This window comes from Ovis aries, chromosome 6 (genome assembly GCF_016772045.2).
Source record: "Ovis aries strain OAR_USU_Benz2616 breed Rambouillet chromosome 6, ARS-UI_Ramb_v3.0, whole genome shotgun sequence".
In the NCBI taxonomy this organism is placed as follows: Eukaryota; Metazoa; Chordata; class Mammalia; order Artiodactyla; family Bovidae; genus Ovis; species Ovis aries.
In genome coordinates, this window is record NC_056059.1 from 116,744,801 (window position 1) to 116,762,383 (window position 17,583).

Below are 17,583 nucleotides of genomic sequence, written 5' to 3' on the forward strand. Positions count from 1 at the left end.
AAAAACCAGCTCCCTCTTGGTAAAATATTTCTTAAAAGTAGGAATTACTGGATATTTTCTTAGCGTGATAAACTATATGAACCTTAAAGCCAAAATCTTAATATAGAAATATCGAACGCTTCCAGTAAGTTTAGGGATGATGCAGTCAGGCAAGAGAAGACGAGGCCTAAGGACTGGAAAAGCAGAAGTGAAGCTTTCTCTATCTGCCAACGGATGACAGAAAAGCTGAGGGAATCCACGAGACTGAAGGAACTCACTCGGGTGGAAGGCGGGAAGCTAAGGCGCAGGAAGCAGCGGTTTTCACGCATGAACACAAAGGCCAGGCGGAGGAGCGCGAGCCACGGGCCCGGGCGAGCCCAGCGGCCCCATTAAGAAAGGGTGCCGAGACGAGCAAGGCTCGCTGTGGTAACACACGCTTAACTAAACATACCCAAAGCTCGTCTCAACACGGAGCCAAGGGAACAACCCCCGGAGGCACCCTGCGTTTCTTCGTGGTGGGTTTAATGGTGTGCATGCGCACGCTCACAATCCCCTCAGCCTGCACTCTGAGCATCTCCGCGCTCAGGGGTTTCACATGCCTGGCTACTGCGCTGGATGGTCCAAAGTTAGAACGTAAGATGGCAGAAAACAGCTCATTCAAATTAGAAGCAAGAAGACTAATACTTAGGAATAAGCTCGATAAGAAATGTGAAAAACCTCTTAAAGAAAACGTGAAACGTTCCAAAAAGAGATCAAGTGGATTTGAACACACGGAAAAACGCCCCCTGTGCTTGGTAAGGACAAACAACAGCATATAAACCAATTCTTCCTAAATTAAGCTATAAATTTAGCACAGTACCAATAAAGATATCAACAAAGGTTTTTCTTTTTTAAGGGCGTTAGGCACATTTATGAGCTTCCCTGGTGGCTCAGAAGTTAAAGCGTCTGCCTGCAGTGTGGGAGACCCGGGTTCGATCCCTGGGTTGGGAAGATCCCCTGGAGAAGGAAATGGCAACCCACTCCAGTGTTCTTGCCTGGAGAATCCCATGGAGGGAGGAGCCTGGTGGGCTACAGTCCACAGGGTCGCAAAGAGTCAGAGTCGACTGAGCGGCTTCACTTTCACTTTCTTTACTTTCAGGCACATTTACACCAAAGTTCCTATGGGAATACAAACCCGAACAGCCGAGAAAACACTGGAAAAGCCTGAGGAGAGAAGAGCCGTCCCAGCAGCTCACCCGGCACACCCAGGGCGGGCGGACAAGCAGGGGGAAGAGGCACAGAAACACGGAAGAAAAGGCAGAGAACACCTGGGGGAGAAGAACGGCCCTTCCTGCGGGACGCCGCCTGAGAAACGCAGAAGGGACAAAGGAGCAGCGCTGTCACGACTGTCTGAGCGAGGGCTGCTGGCCACGGACGCGCAAACTAGCGGGCGAGTGCCTGGTGCAGCACACGGGGCTCGTCTGCCCCCACGACACCGGGCCCGAGCACAGGTGGAGGCGTGGTCCTCACGGAGGAGGGACACCCCGCCCAGCAGCCTGGGAGGCCCAGGGTCACCGCCAGGCGGGCACGGTGCCCTTCTGACCACGCTGCGCCCACAGACGCAGTGCCGCTGCCAACAACGCACAGCCTGAGCCCCACTGTGAGGGAACGGCACCCACCTGGAACAGCTCTAAAAGGAGTCATCCTGAGCACGGATGGGCCGCACTCCTTAGAAAGGCGAGGTCTGGGAAAGGGAGGAACTGACAGGGGCCCCGGGGAGGGCCCCACACCAGGAGAAGCGAGCTTTCCCTTAAAGGGTGCTACGGGACAAACAGAGCAACAGCAGCGAGGCTGCGGTCTCCGAGGCAGAGGATGGCCTGTGCGGCGTCGACTCCCTGCGCCTCCAGCCACTGTCCTGTGGTCCAGAAGAGAGGGCCCTCGCTGGAGGACACACACAGGACCATCTAAATGGAAAATGGCAAACAACTCTCCTCTGGCTCAGAAACACAGTCTGGAGGCCAGGAGGACAGAGCCGGTGTGACCGCTGACCTGGGGGTGGGCGGGGTCTGCGCGCTCTTCCCGCGGCCTGGGGCTCGGAGGCTACCTCACGGCAACCAGACGTGGCGACAGTGCCCAACGGCCCTGAGGCAGAAGCCAGCACGTGCCCGCGGGCTGCGCGGCCGGGGGTGACGGTGGGGAACCCCCGCACTCACCGATGGAGCTGCTGGCACGCTCCCCCTTCTTCTTCTTGCTCTTCCTGCCCCGGCCCTTGGGCTGCGGGGACTCTGCGGGCACTGGCTTGCCGCCGCTCTGCAGGGGCTCGCTGGGCGTGGAGGGCTCCGCGGGGCCTGGGCCCGGCTTCTCTTCGCGGACGTGGTTCAGGTGCTTCCTATTGTTGTTGTTGCTGTTAACCTTCGTCTCCTCCCTTCGGTGGCCCGCCAGGGGCGGGAGCTCCAGCACTCTGGCCTTGGGCTCTGCCTGCGGCCGGGGCCGGGCCGGGCCCTCTGGGGCCCGGGGGGGCTCCACGGGCTTCCTGACGGGCTCGCCGGCGGCCTTGCTGCCCGGCCGCGGCTTCTGCGGGCCGGCGCCCCCTTTGTGGTGATGCACCATGTCCAGCAGGAAGGACAGCGGCTCTGGCTGCTCCCCGCCAATCCCCTTGGGCAGGAGCCGCTTGGCCTCCCTGGCGTCCACGGGCTCAGTGGTGTCCGCGTGTCTGGAGGGGTCGGCCCCTGGCCCCGGGCCCGCATGGTCCGCATGTCTGGAGGGGCAGGGGGATGAGGTCTCGGGGTCTTCAGTCGGCTCCAGTGAGCCGTTGTGGATGGTCTCGGCGCCAGGCGCCGACTCTGCGGCTGCCTGGAAGCTGCTGGCGAGCATGTCCAGCTTGGGGCAGTCCTTCGCGAGCCGGTCCTTCTTCTTCTTCTTCACGGCCCGCAGGGTCTGGAGCTCCTGCAGCCGCCGCAGCTCCTCCGTCAGCCGCTCGTCCTCGGCCCGCCGCCGCTCCTCGCGCAGGTGCAGGTGGCCCCGGGCCCGCGCCTCCGCCTCCAGGCGCGCCTTCTCCTCCAGCTGCGATGGAAGGGAAGGCAGCGTGAGACACAGGGACACGGGCGCCTGAAGAGCTGAACCGTGCGCTAAGACGGTAAGCTCTGACGGGCTGTGACAGGCCCAAAACTTAGAGCACGCCCATGCCAACGCAGGGGTGACGGGGAACAGGCCCCCACAGTCTGAGCTGCCAGGGGGTCGGGGGTCAGGGAGCAGAGGCCAAAAGCGGGTGTGCACCCCTGCCCCAATGGGCCCGGCGTCCGGGAGCAGGCGGAGGACGCAGCTGCCAGCACAGGACTGACCGGGCGCCTCGTGGGCGCTGCCAAGCCCATCCAGTGAAGCCCCTGCTGATGCACCCATGCGGGTCACAAGGACACACAAGAAAATGTCTGCTAAGGAACTAGAGATTCTTTTTCCCACCCTAGCAGGTAAAATTCCCAGCTTGTGTTCACTAGCGTGGTACGACAAATGACCTTCTAAAACATTCAACGGACGTGACAGACAGTGCTTCTCTCTTGCCATCCAACTGGCAGGAAATTAATTCTCATCTCAGGTTAAGACTCTACGTTATTAGTGACACACATTCCAAGAGCACAAGTGGGAAAGATCCCTGCTGTCTAGCAAACAAACGCCCAGTAAGAGAACAGAGAACAGCCTCTCCGTCACGGGCTCCAGGGAGGCCTGTGCTGGGAAAATGCAAAGGTTCTTCCAGACTTCAACATGCCTCACGATATCTCAGAAGGCAGCATTTAAAACAGACAACCTGTCTTTCTACAAAACTTAAATATAAAATTAGGCTAAAAATTCAATAACAGATTTTCAAAAAATCTCAAAGATCATTCAAAACTCTTGCTCCATCAGGGAGGCGGTGCCAACAGCGCCCCCAAGTGGCCCCACTGGCACTGCGCCCCCGCAACACAGCAGCCACAGCACTCTGGACCCCGTGACCCTGGGAAACGGGCTGGGCGGGGAGCACACAGGTGAGTGGGTGCCGGGGGGCGGCCTATGCCGAGCCTGGAAGGATGCAGCCACGTCTGGAGTCAGGTCGCCTGCGCGGAAAGAGGATGGGGGCCGGGGGGGGGGGGGCGCAGCCCAGACACCATCTGCCTGAGCCAAGGCTTCGGGGAACCCAGCGGGAAGTGGATCCCTGGGACCCCGATACCGCAGCGCCGCTGGGTGGTGGACACGCCTCCTACACCAGGTTTGAGGCAGGAGCAGGCCTGTCCCTCCAAGGCCCCCATCAGGCCTTGGGTCAACCCAGGCCCGTCTCAGGACCCGGAGGCACGCAGCCCGCGGCAAACCCACGGCGTGCAGTAGCGGCCACCCCCGAGTCGCTGTGAGCGACACCAGAAGCAAACCCCACACAAGCGGCCCAACCCGTGGTGGCAGGCCTCCTCACCCCTCACAGGTGCGTCGGCTCCTCCCAAAGCAGCTCAGCCCACAGAGTCTGTGGCCTGACGAGCCCCCCATGAGCACGGCCTACCTGCCTATGGAGGGGCTTGGGGAGCCAGGCACCGGGAAGGCCTTCAAGAGAAGTGGGCAGGGGGGGCAACTACCGGAAGGGACACTCCCTTCACGCACAGCGCTGGTGTGCCGGCTCAGAGCAAAGGCGACTCCACACCCGCCACCTCCACCAGCCCACAGCGCCCCTTGCCCTCGACAACCGAGGGCTCCTGCCTCGAATTTCCTGGGGAAGACGCGCCTTCAACAGAGAGGGGTGGGCCCGCTCGCCATGCCGGCAGCACAAGGACCTGGGGCTGGTGTGAGACCACGGCTCGGGGGGCACACGTGGGTCCCGTTCAGGCTGACGGAGGGCCCCAGGGCTCCAGGAGCAACGTGGGGGCCCGCGCGGCCCCAGGCCTGCCCCGCCGTTTACCTTCCTCTGCTTGTGCCGAGCGCGCTTGGCGGCCCGCGTGCTGCTCACGGGCTTGGTCTCCGAGCTGTTTATGAACTGCAGCAAGTCCTCCACCCTGCGATGGTCGACCACGCTCTCCCGTTCCGAGAGCTGGTCCGCTTTCTTAGGCTGCTCTTCCTTCCTCTTGGTCAGCCGTAAACGGAGCTTTTCCCTCATTTCCGCGTAATTTCTACTTGTGGGTGCAGCTGGAGGCTAAGACAGATGAAAACATGACTAGACTCGAGTTTTCATGACTCTGAATGTGACAGATTTCAGACCGCAGCATTAAGAAAGAATTTTTTCTCATCACTCAAGTACCCCATGTATGTCAGGAAAAATGAGTAAAAGACAAGCCTTCCATCACCAGTTCCCCAAAGCTAGTATCCTGGCACGGCCTGTCGAGCTCCATAGGTTCAGGGAGATCGGGCAGAGGGCGCCCAACTGTGCCCACAGATGGTCATTTTCAAACTAAAAGGAAACGACTGTCCACACTGCCTGGTCCACTCCTAACGTGACGGAGCTTAACTACCTTTTCACGGCAATAAAAGGGTTTATAGTTTTTCCGCATCCACTCACAGGCTTCCTTTCCAGTGGTGAAAAGATTTCTCACCGACTACTAACCCAAGTGCGTCCGGAGAAGACGAGAGACAACTCGTACTGCCTGCTCCTCCACTGCCCGCCCCAGGCTGCACGCCCAACACCTGCCCCTAACGGCGGAACGGCCGCCCCGGACACCGCGCAGCGTGGACGCGTCTTGCCGGGCAGCGCCGTCGAGCCCAGCATGTGTGACACAGAGCCCCGCGGGGCTGCCATCCATGTGAGCACACCCAACCGTGCCCACGCCCAACCGTGCCCACACGTGGGTCAGCAGTAGGTCTGACCTCATCAGCCATTCTAAACACCACAATCAAACGCAAAAACCCAGGGAGAAAATACTCATAACTAACTCTGGGCAAGTATTTTTCATTATTTCTGTAGGACAAGTACAACCTAGAAGCGGAACTGCTACTTTAGACAGTATCCTGATTTTATCAGTAACTGTGCTGCAAATAAAGCTTTACACACAACGTAACCACACCCTGGGTTCAGCCTGGTGTATTATTCTCGCGGAGAAGTTTGTATACTTCACCACTCTTATTGGAGCGTGCAGCTCGCAAACGCCCACCGCTCAGCACTAAGCTGGCCCGGGGCAGGCCCCGCCTCGGGCAGCGCCGGCGCGGGCACTCACCCCGCCGTGCCCGAAGAACTCGCAGTAGCAGCAGTCGCAGTACTTGCCCTCCTTCTGGTTGGTGGAGGTGGAGGTGCTGGAGCTGTGCTCAGAGCAGCTGTCCTCGTCTGCGCTCTCATCCCCGTCGTCCTGCTGCGGGTCGTACACGCCGTTCTCGCAGCGGTGCCCTTCGCAGTCAGGGTCGCTGCAAAACCATGCAGGGCCCGTCAGCAAGCGGCCTGCCCCGCAGAGGCACGGGCAAAAGGTGTGGGCCTGCCCACCAGGGCCCACGCAGGAGGCACAGCGTGAGGGGTCACACCTAGAGGGGCTCAGCAAGGCCCACACACGTCCCTTCCCCTCACCCCCGCTTCATCCAGGAGGGGTGTGTGTGTATGTGGGGGGGTGCTGCCAAGTTCAAAGGGAACGAAAACCATCTTCCATTAAAACCTGTCTAGCATCTCGTATTGCTCTGTGCTCCTGCGTGTGCCAAGTCACTTGGTCGTGTCTGACTCTCGCTAACCCCACGGACTGCAGCCCCCCAGGCTCCTCTGTCCACGGGCTTCTCCAGGCCAGAACACTGGAGTGGGTTGCCATGCCCTCCTCCAGGGGGTCTTCCCAACAAAGGGACTGAACCCCGGTCTCCTGCCTTGGCAGACAGGCTCCACCTGGGAAGCCTTGTGTGTACCAAATACCACTCCAAAACACCCAAGCCGCTCACACTTGCGTCCTGGGGGGTCAGGGAGCGCCGCCCCAGCCTCCCCGCCAGGCAGAGCTCACCTGCAGACACTGGGGGGTGCGCTGACAGAGCCATCAGTGGGGGGGGGCGGGGGGCCCACAGGAGCAGGACAGAAGCTCTTGAGCGACTCCACGAAGCCGGGGGAGGCGGCTGTTTTAGGGAAGGACACGGCTGCGATGTTGGCCAGGTGAGGCGTGGAGGCTGCTGAGAGGGCGGCGGGCGCAAGGGCGGGCAGCGGGGCCAGGCCCGTGGGGCTGCTCCTCGGGGCCGCCGGCACCCCATGCCTGTGATCCTCCTTGTTGATGCCGTGAAAGACGTCACCTGCGACAGAGATGCTGGAGTCACTGTCTGCGGCCCTTCTCGAACTTCCAGCTGCTTTTTTTAGAAACCAACTCTTGGTCCGGAAACGTCCAGCTCTACAGGACCTTGCCCCTCCCCTGGGCTCGAGATGCACTGCCGTCTCGCTATGCTTACTTTCCCCCACACACACCTGCCCCGTGGCCTGACGTGGGGGCGGCAGCTGCTCGCCCCGGCCGTGTGGCCTGGGCTCCTGAGAACACACGTCTCGGCCGGGAAGCCAGCACAGCAGCCCGGCTGCGGATGCAGCGCCCCCGGGAGGATCGTCTCAAGCACAGCCCACCCAGACCTCCGGCCTTGCCCACAGCCTCTGGCGGCTTTTCCTCCAGCCCAGCATCTCTTACACTTCCTTTCTTCCTTCCACAACACTGACCTCTCCCGAGCTGAGGCCACTGCCCACAATTCTGGACTCAGCAGCGCTGGGGGCACGAGCCCGGTGAAGGCAGCACGGGGTCCTCCCACCCGCCCCACGGGGCACCTGCGGCATCTGCTCCCGGCGGCCTGGCGACCTCAGGCTGCGTGCAGGAGCCGGCGGAGCCAACCCGTGGGCGTGGCGCCCAGACAGGGGGACTGCTGCCATTTCCAAACGGAGACCCCCACATCTGAAGCCTGTGAGGATGCCTACTTGGCGCTGTCTCTGGCTGGGCGCAGGGCGGCCCCTGCACGTATAGGCTGTGCATCTGAGGCAGCAGTGAGCTTTGACCCTAAGAGCTCCCGACCCCCAGCTCCCTTTCCTGAGGGCCCCAAAGGACCTGCGACGTTGGCTGGGGGCCGCCACCCACGCCTTTACTCCTCTCGATGCCCACACAGCCCTAACTCTGGCTCACGAGGCCTCTCTGGGCCTGCTCCCGTGTGCTTCTGACGTCACCTTCAAGCCCGCTCTGCCCTGGGCTCAGATCAGAGCGGTGGCAACACCTCCGCACCAGGGGCCCGCACGGCGGCAGGGCTACACCTCGGGCGGGCTGGTACCCTGTCGGCTTGTTCTGCACGAGGCTCCTGCTTCAAGGTGACTGAAAATCCCTCTCCGTGCTCTGAAAGCAGTGCCCTCTTCCTCTCACAGCACACAGTGAGGAGAGTGGCGAGGCGGCGCGCAGCGTGGATGGCAGAGCCCCGGGGGTCAGCGCGGCAGCGACACCCTCGTCACGGCCCAGAGGACACGCTCCCTTGGCACGGGCACCTGTGGGAGTCACCCGCACTGACGCCTCAGGGCACGCCGAGGAGGAGGCCGGCCCCTAGGGGAGCGGGCCCGGCGAGCGGGCGGGCCTTACCGAGGGACGGCGGCCTCTTGGACGACACGCGGAACTGACTGCTGCTGGACTGCACTGTGGTGGCCGTGCAGGACACGGAGGACGTGGCTGACGAGGTGGCCATCACGACTTTGTTTGCTTCCATGAAAGCGTCTTGGAAATTGTACAAACATTTCTTTTTCGCAGCAGTCTTTTTCTCTTTACTGTCGGAAACTACAGCCGTTTCACTGCTAGATGGAGGCGGAAGCGCTTCAGGTCTTGCTTCTGAGAGTGTTGGCCCTAATAAGTCACTTCCTTCAGAGAAGAATGGGAAAATTAATGCTTCCAAAAGACACGGGATTAGGTCAACTCTAAAAAGCAGCTGCTGACTAAACTACGAACGCTGGGGGCTGCTAGGGCTAGGAATCCCCGGCGATGGCGCTAGTCGGCTGGTGCGTGTCTAAGAAACATTGACTGAGCGCCTGCTATGTGCCGATTCCTAAGCCAGGCGCTCCCTAAAAGTAATTTAGGGTCTTAACACTACTTTCTGAGCTTAGCGCTCTAACGCCTAACCTAAAGATGAAGAAACTGAGGCCAGACAGGCTAAGTAACTTGCCCAAGGTCACACAGCTAGAAACCCCTTCCGAGCACAGACCAGACACCAAGTCTAGCTTGTTGTTTGAGCACATGCAGGGCTTGGGGTAGGGCCCCAGGGCTGTCCTCACACGGACGACAGAGACGAGGCAGACGGGCAGCCCTCATCCGCGCACCCTGTCCTGCCAGGAAGGCGCTGGCGCCTCGGCAGCTGAGGAGGCCGCAGGGAGGTGCTTGTTAGCAGGGACAGGGCCCATGTAGGGGCAGAGCAGGAGGGGAGGAAGGAACGGAAGTCACAGCGTTCAAGCCACAGCGCCCCGCTGCCCGGGCCAAGCTCTAGGGGTCACCACTGCTAGGGAGCCAAAGCCGACCACCACGCCCCGGAGCCCAGACGCGCCGCAGCCCAGGGGCAGGGAGACCCAGCGTCTGGGGCCGCAGGCTCCCGGCTGCCCAGCCCAGGGCCTGCACGGCTCTGTCAGCGCAGCAGGACGTGGGCAGCAGCCTGCCTGGGCGGGGGCCTGCCGCCCTCAGCGGAAGCCAGGGGAAGGAGCAGCCTGGGGCCTGCGGGGGAGCTGCGGCAACAGGTGGCATCGGCTCAGCTCAGGTCTCTGTAAACTCCAACGAAGGTTTAACGAGTTCCTTACCAGAAATTGTATCTGGCAAGTAAGTGCCAGGGTTCCAGTTCTTATCATTCATCACTTCTGATCCCCAAAGACTTATAAACTTAGAACTAGTCCACTCTGGAGTGCTCCCAAAACAGCTCGGGTAAATATGGTCTTGAAGAGATGCACTGAATACCTGGTGTTTATTTGTGTGATTCTGAACAGGTGCTGGTGGTAAAGCCTACAAAAAAAAATGTTCTAATCACATATCAAAATTAATATTCTGTTCACCTACGGATTTAAACTACAGACAGACAAGTCGTTATTGAAACCTGGGGGCACGCGTGCTGCCAACAGGCGTGCAGGGAACACACCCCGTGGAAGGCGCACTTGAGCACACCCGGGGCCGCCCGTGACGGGCAGCGGCCGCCCGTGACGGGCAGCGGCAGCGGACGGAGACCCAGAGAGCAGCTGGGGCTCAAGGGGCTGACCGCACACACTCAGGCAGCTCAGGGACTGACAGTGTCACTCCTGAGTCACGTTTTAAGCGAGGCCAACTGCACGAGACCTGCTCCAATGGCTCACTCTCACCTGACGTTTGAAAAATCACCAGTCAAAAGTCCCTGTGGAGCCACTGATAAGAGGTCAGCTCTGGCCCTGTTCCCTCACACCTGGGCAGAGTGCAGAAGTGTGGGGACAGATGGGTTTGACACTGAGCTGAGCCCACCCTCCCAGGGTGTGGAAGGAGAGCCCTGCCCAAACATTTCCGGGCTGACTGGCCGTCAGCTGCCCCCTGCACGCCTGGGCGTCCTGCCCCGCCCTGGCCCGCAGCTGTGCCCCTGCCCGACGCCCCTCCTTCGGCGCGGCCAGAGCAGGCTCGTGGAACGTGAGCGGGAGTGTGGCGCTCCGTGCTCAGGCTGGGCCGGTGGCTCCCCACCCCCTGACGTAGAACCAAGTCCCAGGGGTGGTGTGGCCTGCCTTGTGCTTCTGCTCACTTGGCCTCTGGACACACGGTCTGCCCTCGGCCACCAGACTTCAAGCTACTGCTCGGCCCACAGTGTGGCTCACGGTGACCACTTCCTAAGAACGTCCTAACTGCAGCTCACGACCCTGCTGGCCTGAGTGAGCCTCCTGCCACAGCCGAGCCGCCACGCCCTGGAGAGGCTGTCACTGCCCCCCTCTCACCCCCCCTGGAGCCCAAGCTGCAGTGGCCCGCCCCAGTGAGCCCACGAGTCCAGGATTCTCCCTGTCAGCACTCAAGACTCACGTCCAACCCACTGGTGGTGCAACTGCCTTGCCTCGAATGATGGAAGGTGCCTGGGGGCGGGGCCCCCTGGAGCCTGCCCTGCCACCCCCGCATCTCGCTGACACCAGCACGCGCCATCACCCCATCCCCCCAGGTGTGCGGGAATACCCCCAGGGACACGGATGTGAGCAGTGAGTGTGCTCAGCTCCAGGGTGGTGGGGGAAGGGAACATTGAGGAGGACCCCAGGAGCAGAACCCCAAGGGCCAGGCTGGGCAGAGTGGAGAAGGGACAGGCCAGAGCACAGGGCCAGCCGGCGTCCAGGCACAAGGGAGTCAACCGGACGGGCTGAGGGGCCACGGAGAGACACGCACGTGTGCCTTCTGTCCTGGGGGGCTGGGGGGCACAGAGGGCTCTAGGCAGCAGGGTGAGGCGGTCTGGTCAGCTGGGTGCAGAAGTGGGCCTGCGGCGCTCTGGGGGGAAGAGCGGGGACAAGGCTGACACGGGGCGGTTAGTACGGGCAGGGGGCAGAGCGCTGGCGGGCAGGGAGGAGGGGAGGGTCTGTGGCCCCGCTCCCGGGGGCGCGCGTCAGGGCCGGAGCTGGGCTGAGCTCTCCCCCCGTCCCAGCCTCTGGGCTGCACGGGCTAAGGGGTCACGGGCCAGCTCACCCTCTCCTAGCTGTGTGACCTCAGGCAAATTCCTCCATCTTTTTGTGCTTTAGTTTTCTCATCTGTAATTTGGAAACACCCACCTCCAGGGGATGTGGTAAGAATTAAACCAGACAGTGCACGTCAAATATTCAGTGTCGCCTGGCCCAAAGGAAGCGTTTCCTGAGCGCTAAGTGGGGGTCTCCCTAGACACAAGCTAGCACCCCCAGCCCAGTTCAAGGTGCTGCTGCCCTCTCACGGGGCCAGGGCCGGGGGTGGGGTCCTTCCGCTCGGGCAGCTGAGCACACCACCGACCCTCAACGGGCTCAGGCAGACGAAGGTGGAGGGTGCGGCGGGAGCAGATTCGGGACTTGACAGGGGGAGAAAGCAGGGCAGACCAGACGCCCAGCACCATGGCGGGAGCCTAACCTGCTGACCTGGCAGCAAGTCTCAGGGGCAAAGGGCAAGGGCAAGGAGACTCCCAGCAGGCGTCAGTCTCCTCGGAGCAGGGACGGAGCACGAGGCACTGACAAATGGGAGGCTGCAGTGCTAAAGGCCCCGGGGCACGCAGAGCCTGCCGGGAGGTGGGACGGCCTGTGCCCGCGGTCAGGCCGGCTGGCTCAAGACACAGACTCATAGGCCAGCCCCCCAAGAGCCCGGGGACAGCGAGCGCCACCTTCTCCCCGGGAGCGTCCACTGACGGCCTGCACCACGCCACCCACGCCTCTCCGGCTTCGGCTCAGCCATCAGCGCTCTGCCCCGCGCCGCCTCCCTGCAGGCCCACCCACAGGCCCCCGGGCTGGGGTCCCCCCTCAGGGCCGTTTGTCTGCCCTGCGGCTACTACTTCCATCGAGGTTTGCCACAGCGTTTTGAGATTTCAAATTTGATCACGGTTTTGCCTTCTCTTTAGACAACGAGATTTCTGAAAGCAAGGGCTGGGAGTACTGTCTTCCTTTATCTAGCAGGCAGCAGAGGGCCCGGCACAGCCTGCTGCTCAGCGAACGCTGAGTGGAGTACGGACTGGAACCACGGAGCTGTTCCATGGAGACATGAGCTAGGGACGCTGTGCGTCTGGCTCAGAAGACCATGTATGCAGAACAGGAGGCCCAGTGGTGGAGACCAAGGGCAGCGGGGGCCGCAGCAACCAGGCTGCACCTGGGTGGAGGCGTCTGCAGAGGCCTGCCCACCTCCAGAGCCAAGGGCCTCCTTCAGGAGGAGAGGAGGCCCCGTCGCCAGACCATCCGGGGGCCACACCACCATGAAGATGTGCACGATGCGAAGTGCGTGTGGACAGCACTATCGAATCACAACACCGACTGCAACCTTCACACGAGCCCTTATGGCTCTAGCCCACAGGCGTTCTGATGTGCTCTTCACTTTGAGACAAAGCCGATTCACAGGAGAGCGCAACTCTGCTCTAACTGGACGCCCAGCCACACTAACTGACGACTTCAGCGAAGCACACTTCTGAATTCACGCACGAGTCGTGAGGCCCAGCCTGTCCTGCACGGAGCCCAGAGCCCGGGAGCAGTGGATGGAGCCCCACGCGGGCGGCGGCTGCTGCCAACACCCAGCGCCCGAACAGGAGGGCCGCCAAGTGCCCAGCGAGCAGGGGCGAGAGTCACTCTCCACTGGGCTTCTCCTCAAAGGCTCCTCAGTGCTCCTGCCAGAGAGGAAGAGGCCACACCACCGCCCTCCTTCTGCTACTTCTTAGCCCAGAACTGAACTCAGCAGCACGGGCCGCAGCCCCGCCACAACCGGCAGGCGGCGATCAGCTCACGGCCCTCTCCCCGCAGTCTTCTCCTTCCTCATACTCCAGCGGAGCTGACACTTGCTCCCCGTCTAACCCTGCGAGCCACGTCCGCAGCGGCTGCACACGAGGGGCCCGGTGAGGGGGTGAAGGGGTGAGGGGCGTGCACGCCCACGGCTGTGCGGGAGCCCTGTCCCCAGGCTCCCTTGATGCACTGAACTCACCCACCGCTTCCAGGCCACCCCGTGCTCCTGTGGAGAGCCCGAGACAGCGCTCCAGCCCCGTCCTAAGGGGGCAACTGCTTCTTGACACATTTTCCAGACAGGAAGGACACAGCACGTAAAGCCGGGGGCCTCGAGCTTGACCCCGGGCCAGTGGCAGGGGAGGAGCAGGCGCACGGTCGCGGGCTCTCCTCTCTCAGGTGGCGAGTCCTCCCCCGCTCTCCTCGGGTTTTGTCCGTTGAGGGGAGACATGTCCCAAATCCCAGACAAACGGCACAGGACACCTCTGTAACCAGGTGCTGAGCTACAGAGAAAGCAAGGGAAACCGTTCACGGGGAGCTGGTAAGAACACAGCAAGAAAAACCGGCCCCAGTGGAGGTGCAGAAAGGGACAGGAGCCCTGCGGGCGTGCGCACCGCCGTGGCAGAGATGAGCAGACAGCCCTGCGGTCCCACGGGGAGGAAGCAGAGGCAAGGGGAGCTGGGGGGTCCAGGGGCCAGCACACCAGCAGCACCTCCACGCCAGCAAGTGGGGTCCCCTCCCGAGGAAGCACCCCTATTCAGGGTCTGCTGAGCATTCATGACCTCACGATAAAAAGGGTTAGCGCCTCATAGCTTCATCCAAACACAGAGTAACTATGTGTGAAACGCTCACAGAAAGGAAAGATGAAAGAAAAGGTGATCGAGGAACAAGAGAACATAGAAAGTTTCTAACACATTTGAAACATAAAGCTCAGAAATAAGAATTACAAGCAGGATTAAAACCTCAAACTTACGGAGTAGGTTAGACACAGCAGGAAACCCACCAAGCTGGAAGAGTGACCCAACAGGAAGTTCTCAGAACAGAAGGTGATCAGGCTGGGAGGGACCACGGGTACAGAAAGCAGGGCGAGAAGGTCTGGCCAGAGGTTCAGGAAGAGACATCAGAGCGGTGGACAGGGACACCAAGAGGCAGGCAACCTGAAACTTCTCATGTGCTACGGACAGGAAACGTGGTTAGCACGCAAGAACAAATTGGTGCCATGAATAGAGAGACTCTAAGAAAGAGCCAAAAAGAAATGCTAGAAATAAAAAACGCGGAGAGAAAAACCAAGACTCGGCAGACTGAACACAGCCAAGAAGGGAACCGATGAGCCTCAAGACACGACAAGAGAGACTTTTCAAACTGAGATGTGAAGAGAAATGAGAATTTAAACACACAAAATCCTCCAAAAAATGGCACCAACAATGACAAAAAAAGAGAACAGAACGTCCAAGAATTTGGGGCCCTCTCAAAAGATGTTCCACACAGGGCTGGAGTCCGCAGGAGCAGAGCAGGCAGGAAGGAGGCGTGGAGGAGTAGAGGACGTCCAAGGGACAGCCAAGGACGTCCCAACTCTCGACCGGCACCAGAGCAGGCCAGGAGGCTCAGAGGGCACCAGCAAGACCCCCACAAGACCCCACCCGGGCGCAGCACATCCCAGCTGCAGGAACCCAAGCCAGAATCCTAGAAGAAGCCTGGGGGGTGGGCTGAGGGCAACAAACCCCATCCTACAGAGCAAGGGACACAGTCACAGAAGACATCTCACTCAAACCACGCAAGCAGGAAGAGAGCGGGGTTAACCAGGTTCTAAGTGTTCAAAGGAAAAAAAAACAAAAACACCAACCTAGAATTCTGTATCCAGCGAAATTATCCTTCAAAAGTGAAGGAGAAATAAAGACTTCCTCAGGCAAACAAACACTGAGGGAACGCATCTCCAGCAGACCTGCCCTGCAAGAAATGTTAAAAGATTTTCTTCAGGAAGAAGGAACGTAATATAGGTCGGAAACTTGGATCTACATAAAGGAAGAGAGATCGATGGAAAAGGAATAAACACAAGGAAAATAAAATCTTTTTTCTCACTGTTAATTGATCTTAAAAAAAAAAACACTGCAGGAATAATAGTAACAATGTGCCAGGTGATTAACGTTGGATAAATGAAGATGATGACTGCAACGTCACAAGGACAGGAAGGAGGAACTCGGAATAACCTGTTACAAGCAGCTCAACTACATACAAAGTGGAGGAGTAGTGTTGGAAGTGGCCCTAGTTTAGTCAGAAGGTGCTTTCTAATACAACTGCTAAAATGGAAAAAGAGATGTAATTGATATGCTAAGAAGAAATAAAATGAATCAGAAAATGTTCAAGTGAGAGTAAAGAAAGCAGAAAAGGGAGCCTCTGGCAACAAATGGAAAATAGTTACAAACATGGGTATTCATCCAAACACATAAAAAAACAAAAGTGAATGGAATAAGTGCACCAATGAAAATACAGAGATGATCAGAGTGTATTAAACAAGAAGCTTCCCCCAGCCCCCAAAGCCCCAAGACCCAACGGTGCCTGTCGACAAGACAGCTGCTGCGAGCAGCAATGCAGATCACCCCAGGCAGCTCCGCGGGGCCGCAGGCGCCACACGACCTGCAGACGGCCCAGGCCGCAGCGCGAGGAGCCATCCCCAGCTACCGCAGGGCCGGCCCTCCAAGGGCACGCGAGCAGCCCAGACACGCGAGCGTCTAACAGCAGAGCACCGAACTGCGTGGCGCCAAGTCTGCTGGGCCTGCAGCAGGGCAGGTGGACCCACCGGGGGCTGCAGGCCCCCCCCCCCCCGCCCTCCCCAGCAGGGGCGCAGCGGGGCCAGCGGGCACACTCCTGGACCCCACACTGCCAGCCAGCCGCTGCCTGCCGCACACGGAGCAGCAGAGCACCATTCGTCCTGAGGAACAGAGAGCACCTGCCAAGACGGGCCACCTCGGGCCCCGAAGCAGCCCTGAAAGACAGACTTAGAGATGCAGGGCGCGCTCTCAGGCCAGAAGGGAACTGAAGTAGAACCAGCCAACAGGAAGACAGCTAGAGAGCTCCCGAATGTGCGGAAACGAAGTTTCCTGTCACTTAGCCTTAATTTTTTCCTTCAGTACTTCATCACTGTATTTACCTCCTGCAACTACTCACCATTTTTAAGTAACATTACTCAACATACAAATTATAAACCTATCAGTGGTAATGAAGACTTCTGAAAATGGAAATAGTCTTCAAGTCTTTCTAATCTCAAGGAAATAAAATTTTAACAGTACCCGTTCCAAGCGTTTTAGGTACTATTTTCCCACAATGGCAAAAGTATGAATTAGAAGAATTACAATTAGAGTGACATAGTCCTAAAGGCGACAACTAACCAGAGCAGAAGTTCCTGAAAGCCCTCACGACGCAGGGAGAGGAGCTGGTCAGAAGAGCCTCAGTGGGCACAGCTGCCCACACCTGGGGCTGCCCCCGCCTGCATGGGGCAGTCACCTCGCTGAGAAGCCTGCTCTGACGGAGCTGAGGACAACCATGTCCTTCCACTACAGCACAGTCCTCCTCCACCAACCCCTGTAGGGCTGGGCACACCCTGATTTAGGCACAGATGGAGCCATAGCACACGACTAAGTCACACTAACTCAAAGAACACACGCCAACTTTGCAGACCCCATGCAGAGAAACGCTTTTGTACCAGGCACAGACCAAGCACTCCGGCAGACGCACCTCGTTCCTGCAAGGAAAGCGCACCCAGCTAATGCATTTCAGTTGCACCAGTGGATAATCTTGGCACTAACAGTGAGCAGCTAAGACACAGCCTCACAGCTGCCCCTCTGCAGTATCTTCGACCCATGAATCTTTCTCGTCCACCTGCTGGATTACGGTTCGGTGGTAACAGACAGACTGCGACCCAGATGATGCTTTCCCCCCTTTATCCTTCTATACACGTTGGTAACATCCTGTGAAAAGGCCAAAATCCAGGGGATAACTCAGTTTTAACTAGAGTGGGAATAATAAATTTCACTGCTTTACTTGAAGATTTTTAGGAACTATTTCCTGAGTAATTTCTACCAGCACGAACATATGAGGGAACATTCTACACCCTCTTCCCCAGGTGGTTCCCTAGGGACTAGGCAATGGAGCTCTGTTTAGGTAAGAACAAGGAGCAAACAGCTCCCAAACTCATATACTCACCTGAGGAAAAGGGTGACGGATTGGGCAGACCATACAAACAGCCTGGCCTTGAATATAAACGTGAATATGCTACTTAAAACGACCCGATTAACAAAGGCGTCATCAAG

The 17,583-nt window shown here is 59.2% G+C and overlaps 1 protein-coding gene across 8 annotated transcripts in view; it reads right to left on the reverse strand.

Moving 5' to 3' along the window:
- FAM193A (family with sequence similarity 193 member A) overlaps positions 1-17,583 on the reverse strand; it is a 150,598-nt gene that overhangs the window by 12,721 nt on the left and 120,294 nt on the right. For all 8 annotated transcript variants that reach the window (XM_060417466.1, XM_027971298.3, XM_042251714.2 and 5 more), the window contains 6 exons: positions 9,656-9,854; positions 8,460-8,732; positions 6,876-7,155; positions 6,120-6,303; positions 4,874-5,104; positions 2,172-3,021 (listed from right to left, as the gene is read on the reverse strand). In XM_060417466.1, the coding sequence (XP_060273449.1) occupies positions 2,172-3,021; positions 4,874-5,104; positions 6,120-6,303; positions 6,876-7,155; positions 8,460-8,732; positions 9,656-9,854 (2,017 nt within the window). The remainder of the gene's footprint in view (positions 1-2,171; positions 3,022-4,873; positions 5,105-6,119; positions 6,304-6,875; positions 7,156-8,459; positions 8,733-9,655; positions 9,855-17,583) is intronic.